Genomic DNA, 25,509 nt, shown 5'->3' on the forward strand with positions numbered 1-25,509 from the left:
GTCCCCAGTAGCCGCAGGCACCACAATAGGTTGGTTCAAATGAAACGCTGATACCACCTTAGGGAGGAATTGGGGACGCGTCCTCAATTCTGCTCTGTCCATATGGAAGATCAGATAGGGGCTTTTACAGGACAGAGCCGCCAATTCTGACACCCGCCTAGCCGAAGCCAAGTCCAAAAGCATGACCACTTTCCACGTGAGATATTTTAATTCCACGGTCTGAAGTGGCTCAAACCAATGTGATTTTAGGAAATCCAACACAACGTTGAGATCCCAAGGTGCCACCGGGGGCACAAAAGGGGGCTGAATGTGCAGCACTCCCTTAACAAACGTCTAAACTTCAGACAGTGAAGCCAGTTCTTTTTGAAAGAAAATAGACAGGGCCGAAATCTGGACTTTAATGGAACCCAATTTTAGGCCCATAGTCACTCCTGACTGTAGGAAGTGCAGAAAACGACCCAGCTGAAATTCTTCTGTGGGGGCCTTCATAGCCTCACACCAAGCAACATATTTTCGCCATATGCGGTGATAATGCTTTGCTGTCACATCTTTCCTAGCTTTTATCAGCGTAGGAATGACTTCAACCGGAATGCCCTTTTCCATCAGGATCCGGCGTTCAACCGCCATGCCGTCAAACGCAGCCGCGGTAAGTCTTGGAACAGACAGGGCCCCTGCTGTAGCAGGTCCTGTCTGAGAGGCAGAGGCCAAGGGTCCTCTGAGATCATTTCTTGCAGTTCCGGGTACCAAGTCCGTCTTGGCCAATCCGGAACGATGAGTATAGTTCTTACTCCTCTCTTTCTTATTATCCTCAGCACCTTTAGTATGAGAGGAAGAGGAGGGAACACATAAACCGACTGGTACACCCACGGTGTCACTAGAGCGTCCACAGCTATTGCCTGAGGGTCCCTTGACCTGGCGCAATATCTTTTTAGCTTTTTGTTTAGGCGGGACGCCATCATGTCCACCTGTGGCCTTTCCCAACGGTTTACAATCAGTTGGAAGACTTCTGGATGAAGTCCCCACTCTCCCGGGTGGAGGTCGTGCCTGCTGAGGAAGTCTGCTTCCCAGTTGTCGACTCCCGGAATGAACACTGCTGACAGTGCTATCACGTGATTTTCCGCCCATCGGAGAATCCTTGTGGCTTCTGCCATCGCCATCCTGCTTCTTGTGCCGCCCTGTCGGTTTACATGGGCGACCGCCGTGATGTTGTCTGACTGAATCAGCACCGGCTGGTTTTGAAGCAGGGGTCTTGCCTGACTTAGGGCATTGTAAATGGCCCTTAGTTCCAGAATATTTATGTGTAGGGAAGCCTCCTGACTCGACCATTGTCCTTGGAAGTTTCTTCCCTGAGTGACTGCCCCCCAACCTCGGAGGCTTGCATCCGTGGTCACCAGGACCCAGTCCTGTATGCCGAATCTGCGGCCCTCTAGAAGATGAGCACTCTGCAGCCACCACAGCAGAGACACCCTGGCCCTCGGGGACAGGGTGATCAGCCGATGCATCTGAAGATGCGATCCGGACGACTTGTCTAACAGATCCCACTGAAAAATCCTTGCATGGAATCTGCCGAATGGAATTGCCTCGTAAGAAGCTACCATCTTTCCCAGGACTCGCGTGCAGTGATGCACTGACACCTGTTTTGGTTTCAGGAGGTCTCTGACCAGAGATGACAACTCCTTGGCCTTCTCCTCCGGGAGAAACACCTTCTTCTGTTCTGTGTCTAGAATCATACCCATGAACAGCAGACGCATCGTAGGAACCAGCTGCGACTTTGGAATATTCAGAATCCAGCCGTGCTGTTGTAGCACTTCCTGAGATAGTGCTACTCCGACCAACAACTGCTCCCTGGACCTCGCCTTTATAAGGAGATTGTCCAAGTATGGGATAATTATAACTCCCTTCTTTCGAAGGAGTATCATCATTTCGGCCATTACTTTGGTAAATACCCTCGGTGCCGTGGACAGACCAAACGGCAACGTCTGGAATTGGTAATGGCAGTCTTGTACCACAAAACAGAGGTACACCTGGTGAGGTGGGTAAATGGGGACATGCAGGTAAGCATCCTTGATGTCCAGTGATACCATGTAATCCCCTTCTTCCAGGCTTGCAATAACCGCCCTGAGCGATTCCATTTTGAACTTGAACTTCCTTATATAAGTGTTCAAGGATTTCAAATTTAGAATGGGTCTCACCGAACCGTCTGGTTTCGGTACCACAAACATTGTGGAATAGTAACCCCGTCCCTGTTGAAGGAGGGGAACTTTTATTATCACCTGCTGGAGGTACAGCTTGTGAATTGCCGCCAGCACTACCTCCCTGTTCGGGGGAGTGGCTGGCAAGGCTGATTTGAGGTAACGGCGAGGGGGAGACATCTCGAATTCCAGCTTGTATCCCTGAGATACCACTTGTAGAACCCAGGGATCCACCTGTGAGCGAACCCACCGGTCGCTGAAGTTCCGGAGACGGGCCCCCACTGCACCTGGCTCCATCAGTGGAGCCCCAGCGTCATGCGGTGGATTTAGTGGAAGCAGGGGAGGATTTTCGTTCTTGGGAACTGGCTGTATGGTGCAGCTTTTTCCCTCTACCCCTGCCTCTGGGCAGAAAGGACGCGCCTATAACCCGCTTGCCTTTCTGGGGCCGAAAGGACTGTACCTGATAATACGGTGCTTTCTTAGGCTGTGAGGGAACCTGAGGTAAAAATGTCGACTTCCCAGCTGTTGCTGTGGAAACGAGGTCCGAGAGACCATCCCCAAACAATTCCTCATCCTTGTAAGGCAAAACCTCCATGTGCCTTTTAGAATCCGCATCACCTGTCCACTGCCTAGTCCATAATACTCTCCTGGCAGAGATGGACATTGCATTTATTCTAGATGCCAGCCGGCAAATATCCCTCTGTGCATCTCTCATAGATAAGACTACGTCTTTAATATGCTCTATGGTTAGCAATATAGTGTCCCTGTCAAGGGAATCAATGTTATCAGACAGGGAATCAGACCACGCTGCTGCAGCACTGCACATCCATGCTGAAGCAATAGCAGGTCTCAGTATAGTACCTGAGTGTGTATATACAGACTTCAGGATAGCCTCCTGCTTTCTATCCGCAGGCTCCTTTAAGGCGGCCGTATCCTGAGACGGCAGTGCCACCTTTTTTGACAAGCGTGTGAGCGCTTTATCCACCCTCGGGGATGTCTCCCAGCGTAACCTGTCCTCTGGCGGGAAAGGGTACGCCATCAGTAACTTTTTAGAAATCACTAGTTTCTTATCGGGGGAAGCCCACGCTTCTTCACACACTTCATTCAACTCATCTGATGGGGGAAAAACCACTGGTTGCTTTTTCTCCCCAAACATAATACCCTTTTTAGTGGTACCTGGGTTAATGTCAGAAATGTGCAACACATTTTTTATTGCCGTAATCATGCAACGGATGCCCCTTGTGGATTGTGTTTATGTCTCATCCTCGTCGACACTGGAGTCAGACTCCGTGTCGACATCTGTGTCTGCCATCTGAGGTAGCGGGCGTTTTTGAGTCCCTGATGGCCTTTGAGACGCCTGGGCAGGCACTGGCTGAGAAGCCGGCTGTCCCACGGCTGTTACGTCATCCAGTCTTTTATGTAAGGAGTTGACACTGTCGGTTAATACCTTCCACATATCCATCCATTCTGGTGTCGACCCCGCAGGGGGTGACATCACATTTATCGGCACCTGCTCCGCCTCCACATAAGCCTCCTCATCAAACATGTCGACACAGCCGTACCGACACACCGCACACACACAGGGAATGCTCTGACTGAGGACAGGACCCCACAAAGTCCTTTGGGGAGACAGAGAAAGAGTATGCCAGCACACACCACAGCGCTATATAAACAGGGATTTACACTACACAAAGTGATTTTCCCTATAGCAGCTATAATACACAGTTTTGCGCCTAAATTTAGTGCCCCCCCTCTCTTTTTTACCCTATTGAGCCTGGAAACTGCAGGGGAGAGCCTGGGGAGCGTCCTTCCAGCGGAGCTGTGAAGAGAAAATGGCGCCAGTGTGCTGAGGGAGATAGCCCCGCCCCTTTTTCGGCGGGCTTCTCCCGCTCTTTATATTAATATTATGGCAGGGGATTTTTACACATATATAGTTTATTAGACTATATTATGTGTTTTTTGCCATTTTAAGGTAATCTAATTGCAGCCCAGGGCGCCCCCCCCCCAGCGCCCTGCACCCATCAGTGACCGGAGTATGTGGTGTGCATGGGGAGCAATGGCGCACAGCTGCAGTGCTGTGTGCTACCTTAATGAAGACCGGAGTCTTCAGCCGCCGATTTTCAGGACGTTCTTCTTGCTTCTGGCTCTGCAAGGGGGACGGCGGGGCGGCTCCGGGACCGGACGACCGAGGCTGGGCCTGTGTTCGATCCCTCTGGAGCTAATGGTGTCCAGTAGCCTAGAAGCCCAAGCTAGCTGCAAGCAGGTAGGTTCGCTTCTCTCCCCTAAGTCCCTCGTAGCAGTGAGTCTGTTGCCAGCAGATCTCACTGAAAATAAAAAAAACTAATAAATACTTTCTTTTCTAGGAGCTCAGGAGAGCCCCTAGTGTGCAACCAGCTCGAGCCGGGCACAGATTCTAACTGAGGTCTGGAGGAGGGGCATAGAGGGAGGAGCCAGTGCACACCAGTAGTCCTAATTCTTTCTTAGAGTGCCCAGTCTCCTGCGGAGCCCATCTATTCCCTATGGTCCTTACGGAGTTCCCAGCATCCACTAGGACGTCAGAGAAAAAATGCAATACATCACATAACCTAGTGGAGAGATCGGTGAGGTCCCTTTGGCCTATCATTCAGGGTGATAGAGACTTGAAAGTTTTTAAACCACTGCAGATTATGTCATGTCTAAAAAGAGGTAAGAATATACTTGACTGGGTTATGCATCCCGATATTATAGATCACATGCAGATAGATCCACATATCCAGTTTAAAAGTGGAGGTTGCTATATATGTGCTGGGTGCACTACCTGTCGATATATGATCGCAAGCAAATTCTTCTTTCATCCCCACACTGGGCGCAGGTATGAGATCAGGTCAGTGGTTACATGTATCTACGAATTTTGTTGTCTATATGATCAAGTGTTTTTGTAGACTTTGCTATATAGGCAAAATGATACGTACATTTAAGGAACGAATGACCATGCATAGGTCATCAATTAGGGCGGCTCTACAGGGTAAATCTTCTGAGAAACCTGTTGCTAGGCATTTGTTTGAGAATAAGCACTTTTTATCCAGCTCCCGCCATATTATTATAGATCATGTGCCTGAGAGTCCTAGGGGTTGAGATCGTCATAGGAGACTCTTGCCGCTTGAGGCTAAGTGGATTTCTCTGCTGTACACTGTTAAACCCAGAGGACTAATGACCATTTGTCATTTAATACGTATTGGTGAATGTTTAACTGAATAACTCATTTTGTTCACATTTTTTCAGGTTGTAATATATTGCTACTATGTTTGATCCTTTCTTATTGCTACAATGTTTCTTTTCTTAAAAGCGCTGTTTGAGATGTTACAGATACTGATACATTAATGCTATTCTGTTCTTTTTGGATGGCATAACCATCATGATGGGAGATTATTTGTATATAAGATTTAGTATTATTGCAGTGCTGCATTATGCACTTGTGCTTTGTAATGTCCGTCATTCACAGTATGTGCATATGGACAATGTTTTTGTGGTCAGATACTGTTTCTTTAAGTGTTATTGATTTATTAATCTATTTGTTTACTTAATTCATTGTTTTTTTGTATTTGTTTGGCGTTTGTATAGTATTATTGTGTATTTTGGTGCAGATCGGATCACCATGGCAACGGGTACGGCTCCCGGATTTCACTATACCGGAAGTGACCGGAGGTGTGGGCTTCTGCTGCCAGACGAGCCTATGGCGTTCCTGCTCAGCACCAATATAGGGTATATAAGGTATCTTTTGTATTAGTCACTTTTGTGTGTATCCTGATGACTGGTTAAAATAAACCCGAAACGTTGATAAAAGGAATGTGCTGCTGTCTCTCTCTAAATGTCCGGTGAGTGCCATCCGCCGGGTGTATATATATATATATATATATATATATATATATATATATAGCGGTTGCCATGGCTGCACAAACACGTCCTGTTTTCAGTAGCAGGAAGTGATGTTACAAAAGTGAAAATGGTGGTAAACCCGCCCACTAAGTTCAGTAATTCCAGAGGGTATAAGTGCAGTCCAAGAGAAAGGGGGGGTTATACACTCCTTAAAAAGTCTGGTAACTAAACCGGTACACTGACCAAACTGAGACCACTGTCCACTCTCTTGGGACCAAGACATGACACAGATAAGCTGTTTTGATTGTATCTAATTGTAGCATTTGTATATATTTTTTACCATTAAAAGGGTTTAAAAACTGTATCACACAATTGTGCCTGTTCTCTCGATCCTACTTATATTACATGGATGAATACAGTATCTCTGAGGCACGATTTGATGGTGAATGCTGTGCAGTGTTTTGCTTTAAGGAATAATTATTAATCTATTTGTTTACTTAATTCATTGTTTTTTTGTATTTACAGTTCAAGACATTCCAGATACACAGTGAGAAGGTCTGTCTCTTTTACCTGTTTGGATGGTCAGTACCATGTGAAGCAAACACTCTCTGAACAATATCTGCCACTTCTCTGTCAGTAATGACATCCCACAGTCCATCAGTGCCCATTACCATGACATCATCAGCTCCATGCTCACATCCAGCCAAGTCATAAACTTTCACCTAAGGAAGCAACGTGTCATTTATAAATTGAGCATTGAAAGGGAAACAGGTACTTGTTAGCAACAATAAGAATACTTCAGCTTCACATGAGGCACATAGGTAAAAAGGAGACCCCCCTCCCCTCTCTCCCTGGCTTCTTCTCCAGTGGGCAGCTTCCATGGCTTGTTCTATCAGCTTCAATCAACACCACAGAGAAGTTCCAGTAATATAGGAAATCTCCATACTCTTATGTAGCTAGCAAAGTATATGGAGGTTGTGGTGTTGTTTAACATTCCAAACAGCAGGATCTCAGGAATAGAAATAATGCGTATATACTTATAGGGACAGAATGGGTTTTGTGAAACACAGTGGTTTATGATCTGCTGTATATTAGGGACCTATCAATGCATAATTGTATGGGCTGTAAAAAATCTTAACTAACTAAAACAGGGATATGGTGACCTTGTAAAGCTTTTCTATCCAACAAATAAGATAAAACTGTTGTGTGTGAATTCAATATACTATATAATTGCACAACAATGCAGCACACAATGACAGATACAGTTGTCAATAAACCAGTCAGATACATACTATAGACACATACCCCCCAACACGGCTATGCCGAGAACCGGAACAAATTCATAAAAGAGGTGTGGCCACAGTAAAGGGGGTGTGACCTCGCGATGCTGTTAGGATTGGGAGACGTCAAAACCTTGTACAAAGCTTTTTTGGCTGGTACAACCAATAAAAAAAAAAAACGGTACTGTAAAAAGGTAAATTTGGAGGGTACGTGGATACTGCACTTTCTGTATTTCATGTAAGATGCATTTTAATGGAATACATCACATTTTTTTTATTTAAATGACATAGTAAGTTGCCAGCACTAGCTGTGCCTGTGGAAAAAACACTTGACAATTCTGTGTGTAATGATGCACATTTCTGCATGTCAAAAACAAACATTGGTGGTCATTCCGAGTTGTTCGCTCGCAAGCTGCTTTTAGCAGCTTTGCACACGCTAAGCCGCCGCCTACTGGGAGTGAATCTTAGCTTATCAAAATTGCGAACGAAAGATTAGCAGAATTGCGAATAGACACTTCTTAGCAGTTTCTGAGTAGCTCCAAACTTACTCGGCATCTGCGATCAGTTCAGTGCTTGTCGTTCCTGGTTTGATGTCAAAAACACACCCAGCGTTCGCCCAGACACTCCTCCGTTTCTCCAGCAACTCCCGCGTTTTTCCCAGAAACGGTAGCGTTTTTTCGCACACACCCATAAAACGGCCAGTTTCCGCCCAGAAACACCCACTTCCTGTCAATCACATTACGATCACCAGAACGAAGAAAAAACCTCGTAATGCCGTGAGTAAAATTCCTAACTGCATAGCAAATTTACTTGGCGCAGTCGCACTGCGGACATTGCGCATGCGCATTAGCGACTATTCGCTCCGTTGCGACAAAAAAATAACGAGCGAACAACTCGGAATGACCACCATTGTTCTAATCAAAGGTACTGATATATCCACCTACGGCTGCTCACTATATACATTTTTTTTTTTAAGAACCACCCAAATAAATTTTTAAATAATAATCCAGCCTGGTGTCAGAGTGACAGCGTCATGACGTCTCACAGAAGAGTTTTATTCAGCACTTCCTTTATCTCGTGGCGTGTCATGTGTCAGTGACTGATCGAGTACTTTAGCCCCCTTAGAGTCAATGTGCATAAGACATACTGTAACATAGCCGTTGTGCTAATAATACATTCTTTAAAAAAAAATTAATTTAAGGTTCAACATATTTTCTATATTAACAATAATAGTAGTAATAATAATAATAATAATAAAACAATTTATAAAGTTAAGTCTTTTTTTCCCATCTGTATGGAGCTACAGTATTTATGCATAATTATTGTTCCTCAATTGGACATGTCTGCATGCTTAAAACCATATTTTGTGAAGTTCATAAATATTCTAGCAGGTTACTTGGGGTGACACATAGGGCATAATTTAGACCCTATCGCTGATGTGTGAAAATTGCTATGCAGTAATTTTCGCACATCTATCTGCGCATGCGCGTACGAACGCAGTTTAAAACCTGGTGGGGTGCGGGAATGGGGCGTCGATGCTCCATTTAAGGGGTGCAGTCTGGATAACGGAGGCGTCGGGACCATTGCTGGGGCGGATCGTAGCGGCTGTGTGATGTCACACGCAGCTGCTGTGACCCAAAACATGAGGGATAGCAGTTTGCCTTGGCAGCTAGGCTACTCGAAACATGCGAAAGAATCGCCGCTATGTGATGCTTTCGCATGTCTGCGTGGGGGGGGGGGGGCAGGATCTGGCATGCGGGGCAGACGTGCCCTGTGCTCGGCGACCCCTCCCCCGCATGTCAAAGAATTTGATTGCAGATGTGCGTTTTTTTGCACACCTATGATCAGGTCTAAATTCCCCCCATAGTTCTCACTGTACACCAAGTCTTGAGTTTAACACACTTGAGAAGGAGATGATAAACATCAGTACACAATATGCACAAATAGTAAGGCTCCATTGTATTGATGTATCAATGTTAAAATAACATTCAGAGGCATGACATCTTTGTCTGCCAGTCATGTTCCCATGACTGGCAGACAAAAGATCAGAACTTTGCTTGAGACGATTCTGTCTAATAAGGGCAAATGCTTATTGAGAGCATGACTACAATGGTAGAATGATGTTCAATGAGACATTGTATTTATTTCTTTATTTACTTTGTAATGTCCTAACAAGTGGCAAGCTTACAGTATGCAATGCGTTGTATTCTGCTATGCAATGACTCCTAAGCTTTCAGGAAGAATTTATAGTCATTAATTTGTGCCATCTTCACAGAGGCGTAGCTAGGGTTTTTGGTGCCCAGGGCAAGATGGAAAATGCCCCCCCCCCAAAAAAAACAAAACAAAAAAACAGCAAAAGAAGCATGTGCGTGCGCGCCGGAAAAAGGGCGTGGCCACACACCAGAAGGGGTGTGGTCACTGAAAATGGCCCACAGTGCCAGTTACATTGCCCCACAGTGCCAGATACAATGCCCCACCGTGCCGGATACATGCCCCACCGTGCCAGATACATGCCCCACCATGCCAGATACATGCCCCACCGTGCCAGATACATGCCCCACCGTGCCAGATACATGCCCCACAGTGCCAGATACATTGCCCCACAGTGCCAGTTACATTGCCCCACTGTGCCAGATACATGCCCCACTGTGCCAGATACATTGCCCCACTGTGCTAGTTACATTGCCCCACTGTGCTAGTTACATTGCCAGATACATTGCCCCACAGTGCCAGTTACATTGCCCCACTGTGCCAGATACATGCCCCACTGTGCCAGTTACATTGCCCCACTGTGCCAGTTACATTGCCCCACTGTGCCAGTTACATTGCCCCACAGTGCCAGATACATTGCCCCACAGTGCCAGATACATTGCCCCACAGTGCCAGATACATGCCCCACTGTGCCAGATACATGCCCCACTGTGCCAGATACATGCCCCACAGTGCCAGATACATGCCCCACTGTGCCAGATACATTGCCCCACTGTGCCAGATACACTGCCCCACTGTGCCAGTTACATGCCCCACTGTGCCAGATACATGCCCCACTGTGCCAGATACATGCCACACAGTGCCAGATACATTGCCCCACTGTGCCAGATACATTGCCCCACTGTGCTCCCACGAGTCGTCCAAATCCCCCCCCCCCCCGTCACTCACCGCCTGTTGTGTCTGTGAGGGGAGGAGAGCGCAGCGCAGCGCCTCTCCTTCCCCTCACCGCTCCAGGTCTGCGGCGGCTGTGTGGCGCCGGTTCACCAGCCAATCAGAGCTCGCCGACCGGCAGCCAATCACGTGCCGGTCTGCAAGCTCTGATTGGCTAAAGCCGGAGACCGGACACACGCAGCGCTGCTAGTGCTGGCGGGGTGAGGGGAGGGAGAGACGCTGCGCTCTCCTCCCCTCACATTTCGGCGTGATGGGGGCGAGTGGGGCATGATGCCCTGGCCGCCGGCGGCACCCCCCACTCCTGGGCCTGCCAAGGCGCTAAGGGCACGTGCCCCACTCGCCCTACCCTTGTTACGCCTCTGCATCTTCATTAACGTCAGTAAATATGCAATTACTTGTTACCAGCCAGTCAAAATAATGGAACAACAAGGAGATTTATGGTAGACTTACCATGGTTAAATCTCTTTTTGTGAGGTACACTGGGTTCCACAGGGAATACATCGGGGTGTAGCGATGGATCTTAATCCAGAGGCACCAACAGGCTAAAACTTAAGACTGTCCCAGAATGCATTGCGGGGACTCCTCTATAAGCTCGCCTCCAGGCACTGTGAGCTCAGATTTGTTAACCAGTCCAATGCAGAAGCAGGTAAAAGAGAAGGCAGATGTTAGTCACTTAGAACCACATTCTCACGACAGGAGAAGGGACTATGCCATACAAACCCAAAGAAGCTAGGTGAGTCAGGGTGGGCGCCATGTGGAACCCAGTGTACCTCGCAGAAAGAGATTTGACCATGGTAAGTCAACCATAAATCTCCTTTTCTGCAGCGAGGTACACTGTGTTCCACAGGGAATACACCTGGATGTCCTAAAGCAGTTCCTCAAGGGAGGGGACGCACCTTAGCGGGTATGAGAACCTGGCATCCAAAGGAAGCATCCTGGGAGGTGGAAGTATCAAAGGCATAGACCCTAATAAACGTGTTCACTGAGGACCACGTAGCCGCCTTGTGCATAAGCTTGTGCAATCATCATTCTAATCCATCTGACCAAGGTTTGCTTATTCGCAGGCCAGCCACGTTTGTGGAAACCAAACGGTATGAACAGTGTTTCTGACCTCCTGATAAAGGCAGTCCTCTCCACATATATATGGAGAGCCCGTACCACATCCAAAGACTGTTCTTTGGTGGACAATTCGGAAGAGATGAAGGCTGGAACCACAATCTCTTTATTAAGGTGAAAAGATGACACCACCTTAGGTAAATAACCAGGGCGAGTTCTAGGTATGGGCGTTGAATAAGTAGAAGAAAACGCTCTATCGATAGACCCTGCAGGTCTGAGAACCAATGCCATCTGGGCCACGCTGGAGCGACTAGAAGTAGTATTCCTCCTTCTTGCTTGAACTTCCGTAGTACCCTGGGCAGAAGTGACACTGGAGGGAACACATAGGGCAGCCGAAAGTTCCATGGAATTGCCAGTGTGTCCACGAACGCTGCTTGAGGATCCCTTGTTCTTGATTCGAAGACCGGAACTTTGTGATTATGTCGTGACGCCATCAGGTCTACATCTGGTAGACCCCACTTGTCCACTAGGAGTGGAAAGACTTCCTGATGAAGACTCCACTCTCTGGCATGTACGTCCTGACAACTGAGGAAATCCGCTTCCCAGCTGAGGACTCCCAGAATGAACACTGCCGATATTGCTGGAGAGATGGTGTTCCGCCCAAAGAAGGATTTGTGACACTTCCATCATTGCCATGCGGCTTCGAGTGCCGCCTTGATGGTTTATGTTATGTATGCCACCGTGGTGGCGTTGTCTGATTGTACTTGAACAGGCCTGTTCTGTATCAGAGGCAAGGCAAGAGTCAAAGCACTGAATACTGCCTGCAATTCCAGAATGTTTATTGGGAGGAGAGATTCCTCCTTGGTCCACCGACCCTGGAAAGAGTGTTGCTCCAGCACCGCGCCCCAACCCCTCAGACTGGCGTCCGTAGTCAGTAGGACCCAGTTGGGGATCCAGAAGGGACGGCCCCTGCTCAACTGCTCGTCCTGTAGCAACCAGCTCAGTGACCGACGAACCTCCAGAGTCAAGGAGATCATTTGAGACCTGATCCGATGAGGCAGGCCATCCCACTTGGAAAGGATTAACCTCTGTAGAGGGCGGTAATGAAATTGTGCGTACTCTACCATGCTGAAAGCTGACACCATGAGGCCTAGTATTTGCATCGCTGAGTATCGACAATCTTGGGTGGCAGAGGAAGTATCTGATCCTGTTCTGTAGTTTCAGGACTCTCTCTGGAGACAGAAATAGTCTTTGGCTGTGTGTGTCCAGCAGTGCCCCCAGGTGCACCATGCTCTTGGCAGGGACCAGAGAGGACTTCTTCCAGTTGACGAGCCACCCTTGGGCTTGTAGGAAGCGTACCGTCAGTTGCAGATGACTGAGGAGGACACCTTGGGAGTTCGCCAGGATCAGCAAGTCGTCCAGATACAGCAGGATCCCGATTCCCTGACAACGCAGATGAGCCATCATCACGGCCATAACCTTGGTGAAGATCCAAGGGGACGTGGCCAGTCCAAACGGCAGAGCCTGGAATTGATAATGAAGGTTGCCAATAGCAAACCGCAGACATTGCTGATGCGATATGGCAATAGGTAAATGCAGATAAGAATCTTGTATATCCAGGGATACCATGTAGACTCCGGGTTCCATGGCCAGTACAATTGAGAGCAGTGTTTCCATATAGAACCTGGACACTCTCACAGACTTGTTCAGTGATTTGAGGTTGAGTATAGGCCATAAAGACCCATCAGGTTTCGGGACTAGAAACAGGGTCGAGTAGTATCCTCTGCCTCTCTGGGACAGAGGTACTGGCACTACCACTCCCGTATCCAGGAGGGAACTCACAAGCATCTGTAGAGCTTGCACCTTTAACGGACCCAAAGGGATAACCATTGTGCAGAACTGGTGAGGGGGACGTCTCGTGAAAGAGACTGCGTACCCGTGAGAGACAACTTCTCGCATCCATGCGTCTGAAGTGGTCATTAACCAGACCTGGATGAATCGTATAAGACTGCCCCCCACCCTGGGATCCCCCAGGGGGAGGCCTGTCCCATCATGCAGCAGGCTTGTCATGAAAAGCAGGCTGATGAGTAGCCCAGGATTGTTAGGCCTTGGGCTTAGTGGTTGTTGGGAGCACGAGACAATCTCGGGTATGCCGGACCTTCGCTTTCCCTTAAGGCCGAAAGCAGGAAAAAGTGGTACCTTTTGCCTTCTGTACAGAAGGAGTAGCATTTGGGAGTAAGGCAGTCATAGTAGCAGCCGATTCAGATCCTATTTTTAATTAGGTCTTCCCCAAATAAGATGTCCCCAGTAAAGGGGAATACCTCCAAGGACTTTTGGAGTCCAGATCCACCTTCCATGTCCTCAACCACAAAATACGATGAGCCAGGACAGACGTATACGACGCCTTGGCAGCCAACACACCCGCCTCAGGGGACGCCTCCTGGTATAGAAAAAGGTGACGGTGGTACTGTGAGACAGGGAAAGTCTGGCATTGTCAGGTATATCCTCGGGCAGCTCTTCCTCTAATGCATGATCCAGTCATCAATCTATTTTGCAGCCCCAAGAAGACGCAATCGTGGTCTATGTACAACACCCGTAAGGGAGTAAAAGACTTCAGGCATCCCTCCACACGCTTATCTGTCAGTTCCTATAGTGAAGGGACAGTGGTGAGAGGCAGAGTGGACAACACCCGATGGGTGACACATGAGTTCACTAGCAGTGAATTACCTACTTGTAATATAACTCAGCAGGGGGAGGATATCGAGCTAATGCCCGTTGTAGACAGGGGGAATGTCTTCCCTGGATTAGACCAGGGGTCTTGTCTGATGTACACTTAATGGTCAGATTGTGGTAACAGAGTTTTATTTACCCTCTGACGTGTGAACATATCAGTTTGCTTAACCACAGTAGGGGAATCCCCTTATCAGTGATTTGTAGGATTTGCTTCCCAGTAACCACAAGGGCAGTGGTGTCATTTAGCAATGGAAAATCCTTGTCAGAAACACTTAATATAGGGACTGACAAGACAGCACGATCTCCCTCTCTTCAGATAAAATATTAGAGAGATTATTGGATAGGGAGGAGGAAGCAGCCCGCTTAGATGACCCAGAGACACGACAGTGACCTGGAATAGGGTTTTGCCTGACAAAGGAAAGAGTCCTACACTACAACCTGTGAGGCAAAATTTTCCCGCCCAAAGTGGAGTAACCATGGGGACATCAGTGACTGTAATGTTACAGGTGGTCCCATAGGGGGCATAAAGCATTCAACTAGAGTACCCAGTAGGTTTGAGAACGCAGCCCAGGTTGGCTCCTGATTGATTACAAGAGCTGTGGACTGACTGGGAGATGTATGAGACATAGTACACAGACCATCACACAAACTTCCCCCTCAGGTAAATCTGTTGCGTATGCTCTGCAGGATGCAGGAGTGTCCCCAGATTTACTGCTCTACATGTTAAACATTATACACAAATGCAACAGAGAGCGGTTTAGTACGATAAAGCCAGACAGAGTACAATACCTGCAAATAAATCCGTTAGCATGTGACTCAGTGTACACAGTAGAATACACGTAATAGGTAGATACTGTGACGCTCTATATATTGACCCAGACGCACCTAGTCCCCTAGGGTACAGTATACAGTGATAGATATATCTGGAATACACCGCAGTGAAATCACATAGCAGATACAGGCACACACAGTCACGTTTGCAATGCAGATAATTATTTTCATGACAATAAAATTGCATTGGATTATTATATGAACACATATATATAACAATGCACGGTCTGAGACCGGATGTATTTATCAGAATACTCGTACAATGGGGGTAATTCTGCGTTGATCGCAGCAGCAAGTTTGTTAGCAATTGGGCAAAACCATGTGCACTGCAGGGGGGGCAGATATGACATGTGCAGAGAGAGTTAGATGTGGGTGGTTTTACACTGCAATTTAGATTTCAGTTTGAATACACACCACCCAAATCTAACTCTCTCTGCACATGTTATATCTGCCCCTCCTGCAGTGCACATGGGGGGTAATTCCAAGTTGATCGCAGCAGGAATTTTGTTAGCAGTTGGGCAAAACCATGTGCACTGCAGGGGAGACATATATAACATGTGCAGAGAGAGATAGATTTGGGTGGGGTGTGTTCAATCTGCAATCTAATTTGCAGTGTAAAAATAAAGCAGCCAGTATTTACCCTGCACAGAAACAAAATAACCCACCCAAATCTAACTCTCTCTGCAAATGTTATATCTGCCCCCCCCTGCAGTGCACATGGTTTTGCCCAACTGCTAAAAAATTTCCTGCTGCGATCAACTTGGAATTACCCCCATGGTTTTGCCCAACTGCTAACAAAATTGCTGCTGCGATCAACTCAGAATTAGGCCCAATATATTCTGTCACAGGTACACTTGTTCTTAACTAACGCTGTCTTAATATCGACATGTAGAATACTTAAGTGTTTGTAAAACCACGGCGCTGATGTACAGGCGGGTCTACAAAGGAGACGTTGCCCTGCAGTCCCGGAGACCAGTCGCATCTATTTTAGAAAATGGCGCCCAGCGTCTCAGTCACATAGTGAGGGAGAGTGTGAGGCAGCTACAGGGCGGGAACACCAGCAGTAGATGGCACACTGGGCCGGGGGAGAGGCTACAGGTCAAGCGCCGGCTCCCCTATGCTGGACTTCACCACCTGGTACTGTGGAGTCTTATTAAAATCGATATTAGTATATCCGACCTTTACTCCCATGCTCTAGTGGATATAGCGGGGTCCCTGCTCGGTGACAGTGTCCACGCCAGCGTCGCCGTCCGTCTCCCTAGACTGCGATCAGAACGCGATTTAATGGTGGGTCCTGCCTGGGGGACCCTCTTACCTCCTCCCTTCTGTAGCAGCCACGCGAACCAGGAGAGCGACCGTGTGCCGAGAGACAGAGTATCTCTGCCGCAAGTACCCGAGAACAGAGCCAGCGGGAGTATGTGAAGCCGCTAGGGAGGTGATGGACCCGCAGCACAGTATGTCACACTGACATATGAAGTGCTGCTGCCCTTGAAGTCTTCTAAAAAGCTTTTTCAGGGCTGCCTAACGCAGCCCCCCTGTTAAGTGACCTGCTTCATTCAGGCACCAACTCTAGAACTGAGCTCACAGTGTCTGGAGGCAGGGTTATAGAGGAGGCCCAGCAATGCATTCTGGGACAGTCTAAAGCTTTAGCCTGTTGGTGCCTCTGGATCAAGATCCATCTCTACACTCTGATGTATTCCCTGTGGAACACAGTGTACCTCGCTGGAGAAATAACCGTAATGTCAGCACCAGCGCCTGTGCGCAGCCGAACAGAGCAACACTTGAATTGCTCAGTTGGGCGCCATCTTTTGCATGCCGGCGCATAAAACACCTGAATTCCCCCCATAGAGGTGAGGAGCAGCGTTAGCCTTTTATTATATAGGATTTTTATTATAACATATGTTAAAAGCTATTTTGGTAATCAGCAGCAAACATCTGCACTGTAGGAAATAAGCACTTTCCTGTGGAAAGCTTGTGCTGTCATGAGACAGCTGGAACAGGAGTTGCCAGTTACTCTAATGTAGTAACAGTTCTAAAAGAGAAAGGCTTTACAGGGAGGCAGCTACATATTATGTTAGTTTGTAGGAAATAACTGAGACAGTAATCACTGACACCAATGAAATGTCAATTATAATAGACAGATGTCTTTGGATGAATATAATTTAGATTATACATAAATAGTATTTTATGATCTACTTACCCCAGGTACACAAGATAAGAATGGCTTGATGTAGATGTTTGAGTTATACACCTTAAGATCATGGTCTCCAAACCCTCGTGTTACTCCGATGGTGGCCATCACTCTAGCCTATAACAATAACAGGTATAATCTGATGTCACTGACAAAGTTGTGTGGATGCACATTATGTAAGCACGGGGCAGACAATCATATATAACCAGATTGTTGGAGAGCATGAAGATGTTACTCACTGCCATGATGTCATAAAACTGTGATTGCACCTCTGCACTGACCTGTGCCTACATCTGTGCCCTGGTGCTATGCATTTCTAGTCAACATTTTGCAGTAGGGCCCAGGATTTCTCTTGATGATGGTGGTATAGCGGCAATACCTGTTTATTAATGTATGCATCCAGCATTGTGCACAATCGCAAACAATTCTGTGCACTTTGAATTTATAAAAGAGCTAAATGGACAAACTAATATGGCTGTGTGATAATATACTAATGCCGCAGGAGGCGTCTTGTGTTAATATACACCTCCTAACGGTTTCTCTGATCTGCTGCTGCATCCGAGGACGCAGCATCGGATCATCGTCATGAACATTGGTCATCTAAGTAACCCTCAGGTAACTCAGGATGGCTTAGAAATTCACACTGCTGTAGCCAAGGAAGCTGCCACTGGCTTCATCAGTCGGAGAAAATGGGGCTGACACTCCCTCATTTTCTGTAATGCTGCCTGACGCCACCCCCGCTCTGGCACCAAACAGCCATGGCCTGTCATATGTGGAATGTGCAGATCTCACACCATCGAAGGTGTATGTACATCTCTGAATTAGGCCCTTCATATATAGCTGATGTACCAAGATTGTATTTTAAGCTTAAAAAATAATACTATGACAAGAACAGATTACTCCATGTTTTTCTAATACCTTAATTGGATACAATCAAAAAGGTTCAAATGAGAAAATCAAAAAAGGTTCAAATTAGGTGAGGAGAGAGTGATCTGAAAGGTAAATAGGATGCGACATTCCCCCTCTGCACCCGGCACAAATGGAGGGTGTAGCCAACAAGACCTTCATCTTTCACAACTTTTCTCCTGGACAGAGAAGCATGAACCTAAGTGTGCACACGGGTGCGGCAGGCTTGCATCAAACTAAGTGTGCACACACGGGTGCGGCAGGCTTGCGTGAACCGAAGTGTGCACTCAGGGGTGCGGCAGGCTTGCGTGAACTGAAGTGTGCACACAGGGGTGCGGCAGGCTGGCATCAACCTAAGTTTGCACACAGGGGTGAGGCAGGCTCAGTGCTGATAAACTGAGGAATCATTTACTAACTTAGGTGCAAATGGACAGTAACCTAAATAGTGGTTGTATAAAAGCCACTCATGATGGTATCATGCAGCGTTGTGTTTACACACCTGGCTAATGTGTTACATATGCATTTTTTGGAGGTAAATCCTATCTTTCTGCTGCGGGGTACACTGGGCTCCACAAGGAATGGACAAAGGGGTGTAGAGTAGGATCTTGATCCGAGGCACCAACAGGCTCAAAGCTTTGACTATTCCCAGAATACATAGCGCCGCCTCCTATATCCCCCAGCCTCCCTGCACAGGATCTCAGTTTTGTAGTTGGTGCTGCAGTAGCAGGCACTTAACAGAGGGGCTGCTCCAGGCAGCCCAAAGAAAAGCTTTTTTTCTGAGGAAAAAAGTGAAGACTTCAAGGGCAGCAGCAGTGTTACATGTCAGTGGACATTCACGGCTGCAGCTCCGGCTCTCCCCAGCGGCGCTGTACACTCCCGAGCCCTGGTTGCCGGGTAACTACAGCTGTGGCTCCGGTATTCTTCTTGTCAGGCACACACGACGGGGTCTCTCCGGGATCGCGTGGCCGCGCTTCGGGAGGTGGCCGCGCTTCGGGAGGTGGCCGCGCTTCGATACGGCGCGGTCAGTGGGAGGCGGGCCGCGCGTGCTGGCGGTGGACACTGTGGCAGTACAGGCGATCCCACTAGATCACCAGGGCATGGGACAGGTCAGGTTTTCTCTATAAACCGTTTTATTAGAGCCCGCAGTACCCGGTGGTTTTGCCTGCAGGGGGATAGAGCTTGGACCTGAAGCCCCCATTTTCTGCAAATGTTCCCGCCCTGGAGCTGCATATCTGTCTCTCCCTCACTCCCTGGCAGTGTCTGCGGCGCCATTATCCCTCAGCTCACTGTTCCTGGGAATGCTTGGGCAAATCCTCCTATGTAAAACCGCCTGGTTGTCAGTGCTGTGACTTTACAAGACACTTAAGTATTCTACCTGCCTTTTTTAGTCAGTGTTAGTTAAGAAAGAGTGCATTTAGTCAGGGTTTTCTAGTACAATTACCCTGTGATATACATCCAGTTCTTACTGTGTACTGTTATATCTATTGTTATATAGCTGTGTAAGCTAGTCCAGTGCAGTATTATTGTTAGTAATAACCTCTGCATTGTACAAACTGTGACTATTTGTGTGTGCATTTGATAGCTGAGTGGTGTCCATTTCGTGTCTTTCACTCAACCTGCTATCCCTATATTCCATAACCTGAGGGGGCTTGGCGTGTCAGGTTTTATCCAATATAGAATTTTCACAAAGATATACTGTTTTACGTATTTTTCTCTGTGATTTATTCACCATATCTCTCCTTTATCTCTGCTGGTGCTGACTACACTGCGCAGGGGTTTGGGCTAGAGGTATCGTGCTGCTGACAAATTGTACTGTGTTACCGGATACTGCAAGTTATATCATGTCTGCTTCTGAGGGTAACGGTTCTGGGGCGGAACACACTGCTGCTGTTGCTGAAGCCGCAGATACCTATGAGGAGAATATAGCAGCTTTGGGCTCTGGTTCTGGGGGCTCCTTGTCCCCCAGTAGGACGGTGGCAACGGGGGCAAATAATGACCCGCCGTGGGCCGCTTTTTCCACGCTTCTGCATACGCTAGTTCATAAACTAACACCCCCTATGGGACCCCCAATGCCGGTACAACTGTTTGTGGTCCCTGCAGCTAACCTGCCGTGGGCGGACGATTTATCTGCTCAAATAAAGAAGTTGAACCAGTCCCTGACTACTAAAAAGTCTGACCGTTGCTCGCCTACGTCCAAGGGGTAAGTGAGCGCTTGTCTCCTCACAATCCACTGCTGTCACTGACACCTCGTCGGATGACGACGGCACTTACACTGACCCCACAGGTTCTGACTCAGATACGGCTGATGGGGAGGGTGGTTCACATGTGGATGTTCCTGATCTCTTGGAGGCTATTAAGTTAATTTTACAGATTACGGATGATCCCGAGCCATCCGTTCCTCCTAAGAAACCAGATAGGTTCATGCGTCAGAAGGTGATTAAACAAGTTTTACCTCACTCTGACCACCTAATTGATATACGTCAGGAACCCTGGGAAAACCCGGGTACGAAGTTTGTGCCACAAAAGAAGATGCTGGCTCGCTATCCCCTTGCGCCGGAGCTGTCTAAGAATTGGGAAACGCCTCCTCCAGTGGACTCACATGTGGCTAGGATGGTGGTTTCCTCAGCTCTACCGGTCACCACCGTCACATCTCTAAAAGAGCCTACGGATAAACGTGTGGAGGGTTGTCTGAAAGCGATTTACACCCTCACGGGTGCTGCACAAAGGCCCACTATTGCAGCTACTTGGGCTGCAGAGGCCATTGAAGCATGGGCTTTGGAGTTAGATGCTGAAATCTCCTCTGACCATGCTAGACAATGCTTGTCTTATATTGTCACAGCTTCTCGTTATATTAAAGAGGCGGCTTCTGATGCCGGTATCCTGGCAGCCAAGGCCTCTACTACATCAGTCCTGGCTCGCCGGATATTGTGGCTGAGATCCTGGTCTGTGGATCTGGACTCTAGAAAAACCCTGGAGGTACTCCCTTTTAAGGGAGATATTCTGTTTGGGGAGGATTTAAATAAGATTGTGGCTGACTTGGCTACTGCCAAAACTGCCTGTCTGGCAAGTACTGCTCCTTCTGTGTCGAAGGCTAAAGGTACTTCCTTTCGCCCCTTTTGTCCTTCAGGTAAAGCAAAAGGTCAGGCGTACAACAAGCAGGCCCGCACTTCCAAACCTGGTAAGCCTAAGCCCAAAAGAGCCTGGGCGGCCCGTCAGCCAGCTTCCAAGACAGATAAGCCTGCCGCATGACGGGGCGGGCCTCCATCTGGGGGATCCCAGGGTGGGGGGCCGGCTTCTAGGGTATACCCAGGAATGGTTGAAGACCACTTCAGATGCCTAGGTACGGAAAGTCGTCACACGAAATTACGCCATAGCCTTCAAAAACCGACCCCCTCATCGATTTTGCTAGACAGATGTCCCGTTGGACAAGACAAAGGCAAACACTCTACATTCGGTGGTACAGACCCTCCTGGATACAGGAGTCGTAGTACAGGTGCCTCTTGCGCAGAGGGGCCGGTGGTACTATTCTCCGCTGTTTCTAGTCCTGAAACCGTATGGGTCCTTCCGGCCCATTCTCAACCTCAAGGCATTGAACAGGTTTGTGATGGTTTCCAAGTTCCGGATGGAAACCCTTCGCTCTATAGTTCTGGCCTTGGAACCTGGGGACTTCATGGTCTCCCTGGATATACAGGATGCTTACCTGCATGTTCCTATAGCAGTGTCTCATCAGCAATACCTGAGATTTGCGATTGGCAACTGCCATTACCAGTTTCGGCCGTTACCTTTTGGTTTAACAACGGCTCCGTGAGTCTTTACAAAAGTCATGGCGGTGATGACGGTGGTACGCCGCCGTCAAGGGGTCAGGATACTGCCGTATTTGGATGACTTGTTAATCCTGGCAAATTCCCCAGAACTTCTCCTGCGTCATCTAGATGTGACGGTCCGGTTTCTGCAAGCCCACGGGTGGCTCATCAACTGGAAGAAGTCCCTGATCCCTGCTCAGAGCATGGTGCATCTGGAAGCACTATTGGACACTCACAACCAGCGGTTGTTCCTGTCTCAGGAGAAAGTCCTGAAACTTCAGGACAGGATTCGTTGCTTCCTATCTCGTCCGCAAGTGTCGATACATTCGGCGATGCAGGTGCTGGGCCTCATGGTGTCAGCATTCGACATGGTGGAGTACACTCAATTTCATTCTCGCCCCCTCCAGAGGCTGAGTCTAGCCAAATGGGACGGCCTGCATCACCGGATCAGGTCTCAAATGATCTCATTGACTCCGGAGGTCCGTCTGTCGCTGCTCTGGTGGCTCTGGGACCAACAACCGTGCAGGGGCCGTCCGTTCTGGATATCCGACTGGGTCCTGTTGACGACAGATGCCAGTCTAAGAGGTTGGGGCGCGGTACTGGAGCAATACTCCCTTCAGGGGCGGTGGACCAAGGAGGAGTCCCTCCTCTCGATCAACATTCTGGAGTTGCGGTCGGTCTTCAATGCCTTGAACCTAGCTCAGCATTTAATTCAGAACCGTCCTGTTCAAGTACAGTCGGACAACGCCACCACAGTGGCTTACATAAATCATCAAGGCGGCACTCGAAGCCGCCTAGTAATGAAGGAAGTCTCACGGATTCTACAGGTGGCAGAACGCCATCTACCGACCATATCGGCAATATTCATTCCGGGAGTCCTGAATTGGGAAGCGGACTTTCTCAGTCGTCAGGACGTGCATGCTGGCGAGTGGGGCCTCCATCCAGAAGTGTTTCAACTCCTAGTGGAAAGGTGGGGCCTTCCAGACATAGATCTGATGGCGTCTCGACACAATCACAAGGTTCCGGTCTTTGAAGCAAGGACAAGGGATCCTCAAGCAGCATTCGTGGATGCGCTGGCGGTACCGTGGAGGTTTCGGCTGCCGTACGTGTTCCCTCCGGTGTCACTCCTGCCCAGGGTAATTCGGAAGTTCAAGCAAGAAAAAGGAATTCTGCTTCTCGTAGCTCCAGCGTGGCCCAGACGGCACTGGTTCGCAGACCTGCAAGGCCTATCGTCAGAGCGTCCATTTCTACTTCCACAACGCCCAGACCTCCTCGTTCAGGGCCCCTGTGTCTACCAGGACCTAGCCCGGCTGTCTTTGACGGCGTGGCTCTTGAAGCTTCCGTCTTAAGGGCTAAAGGGTTTTCTGAGGCGGTCATTCAAACTATGTTGCGTGCCCGGAAACCGGCTTCGGCTCGGATTTACTATAGGGTCTGGCATTCTTACTTTGTTTGGTGCGCATCTAACAATTATGACGCTTCCAAGTTTAGTATAGCCCAGTTGTTGGCTTTTCTTCAGCAGGGCCTGGACTTAGGCCTGCATCTGGCCTCCCTCAAGGTTCAAATATCTGCCTTGTCGGTGTGGTTTCAGAGAAAAATTGCGACCTTACCTGATGTGCATACCTTTAGTCAGGGTGTGTTGCGTATCCAACCTCCCTATGTCCCGCCTGTGGCTCCTTCGGACTTGTCGGTGGTTTTGGAGGCGTTACAAGAGTCTCCGTTTGAACCTCTTAGTTCAGATGACCTTAAGTGGCTTTCCCTTAAGGTGGTGTTTCTGCTGGCTATTGCTTCAGCTAGAAGAGTGTCGGATTTGGGTGCCTTGTCCTGTAGCTCCCCATATCTGATTTTTCACCGTGACCGGGCGGTTCTTAGGACTCGTCCTGGCTATCTACCTAAGGTGGTTTCTTCGTTCCACCTTAATCAGGAAATTGTAGTTCCGGCACTTGTTTCTCCTGATCTGTCTCCCAAAGAGCGGTCTTTGGATGTGGTACGGGCTCTCCGTATCTATGTGAAGAGAACTGCTCCTATTAGGAAATCAGATTCTCTTTTTGTTGTGTTTGGGTTTCACAAACGTGGCTGGCCTGCTCACAAGCAAACTCTGGCCAGATGGATTAGAATGGTGATTGCACATGCTTATGTGAAGGCTGGTCTCTCTGCTCCTGATCACATTAAGGCCCATTCTACTCGGTCTGTTGGACCTTCTTGGGCGGCCCAACGTGGTGCGACCCTTGAACAATTGTGCAAGGCGGCTACGTGGTCCTCTGTGAACACGTTCATAAGGTTCTATGCCTTCGACACTGCCGCTTCCCAGGATGCTTCCTTTGGACGCCGAGTTCTTGTGCCCGCTACAGTGCGTCCCCTCCCATAAGGAACTGCTTTAGGACATCCCCATTGTCCATTCCTTGTGGAGCCCAGTGTACCCCGCAGCAGAAAACAAGTTTTATGGTAAGAACTTACCTTTGTTAAAACTCTTTCTGCGAGGTACACTGGGCTCCACAAGGCGCCCACCCTGACGCACTTAGCTTCTTTGGGTTGGTATGGCATTAGCCGCTGACACGTCTCCTGTCGCGAGAATGCGGTGTTGTGGCTACTAACAGTTGTCGTCTCTTTTCCTGCTACTGCATTGGACTGGTTAACTAAAAACTGAGATCCTGTGCAGGGAGGCGGGGTGATCTAGGAGGCGGCGCTATGCATTCTGGGAACAGTCAAAGCTTTGAGCCTGTTGGTGCCTCGGATCAAGATCCTACTCTACACCCCATTGTCCATTCCTTGTGGAGCCCAGTGTACCTCGCAGAAAGAGTTTTAACAAAGGTAAGTTCTTACCATAAAACTCATTTTATAAACTACTAAACTTGAGATTACTGGGTTAACCCTTCTCACGGATAAAACCTCCTTAAACAGTATCAATTTAGGTCACATATCTTTATTAGAAAATGTAAAATTAAGATATTCCCATGACCTAAAGTTTGCTGAGACAAGCAATCCAGGTTAGTTGTTCATATTTGTGCTCTCATGTAATAGGTGCTAAAAACAACCAAAGCAGCTCTGAGGTCACGCTTTACCATGTGTATGCTATAGTTTACATATGCTTACACTACAGACACCTTATATAGCTAGCTTATAGACAAACCTTTTTGCCTTCTCCATAAATAAGTGGGAACTTCATATTTTCTTCTTCAATAGCCTTATAAGACCTGATAAAAAAAAATGAAAAAGAAAGTATTTATTTTTAACATATTATGACATGGTGGTTCAATAAATAAAATAACAAGACCATCATAGCATATATTTATTCAATTCGTATAGCTATAAACAATAGTATGGCCTTGGTACAGTTTATTTTCCACATAGTCATCATACTTGTCTAAGCATTTGTTCCAATGGTACACCATGGCATCTATCCCGGCATAAAAGAAATCAGTGTCAGCGCCTGTACCCCAGTTGCTCATGAACGATGTTGTGCACAGCACCCACTGATGTTCAGTTCATAAGCAATATCACTA

The 25,509-nt window shown here is 48.0% G+C and overlaps 1 protein-coding gene across 2 annotated transcripts in view; it reads right to left on the bottom strand.

The window, feature by feature from the left end:
- Window positions 1–25,509, bottom strand: part of PPM1J (protein phosphatase, Mg2+/Mn2+ dependent 1J) — a 244,421-nt gene that overhangs the window by 35,608 nt on the left and 183,304 nt on the right. For both annotated transcript variants that reach the window (XM_063955390.1, XM_063955391.1), the window contains 3 exons: window positions 25,137–25,200; window positions 17,310–17,417; window positions 6,618–6,769 (listed from right to left, as the gene is read on the bottom strand). In XM_063955390.1, the coding sequence (XP_063811460.1) occupies window positions 6,618–6,769; window positions 17,310–17,417; window positions 25,137–25,200 (324 nt within the window). The remainder of the gene's footprint in view (window positions 1–6,617; window positions 6,770–17,309; window positions 17,418–25,136; window positions 25,201–25,509) is intronic.

This window comes from Pseudophryne corroboree, chromosome 2 (genome assembly GCF_028390025.1).
Source record: "Pseudophryne corroboree isolate aPseCor3 chromosome 2, aPseCor3.hap2, whole genome shotgun sequence".
NCBI classification, from domain to species: domain Eukaryota; kingdom Metazoa; phylum Chordata; class Amphibia; order Anura; family Myobatrachidae; genus Pseudophryne; species Pseudophryne corroboree.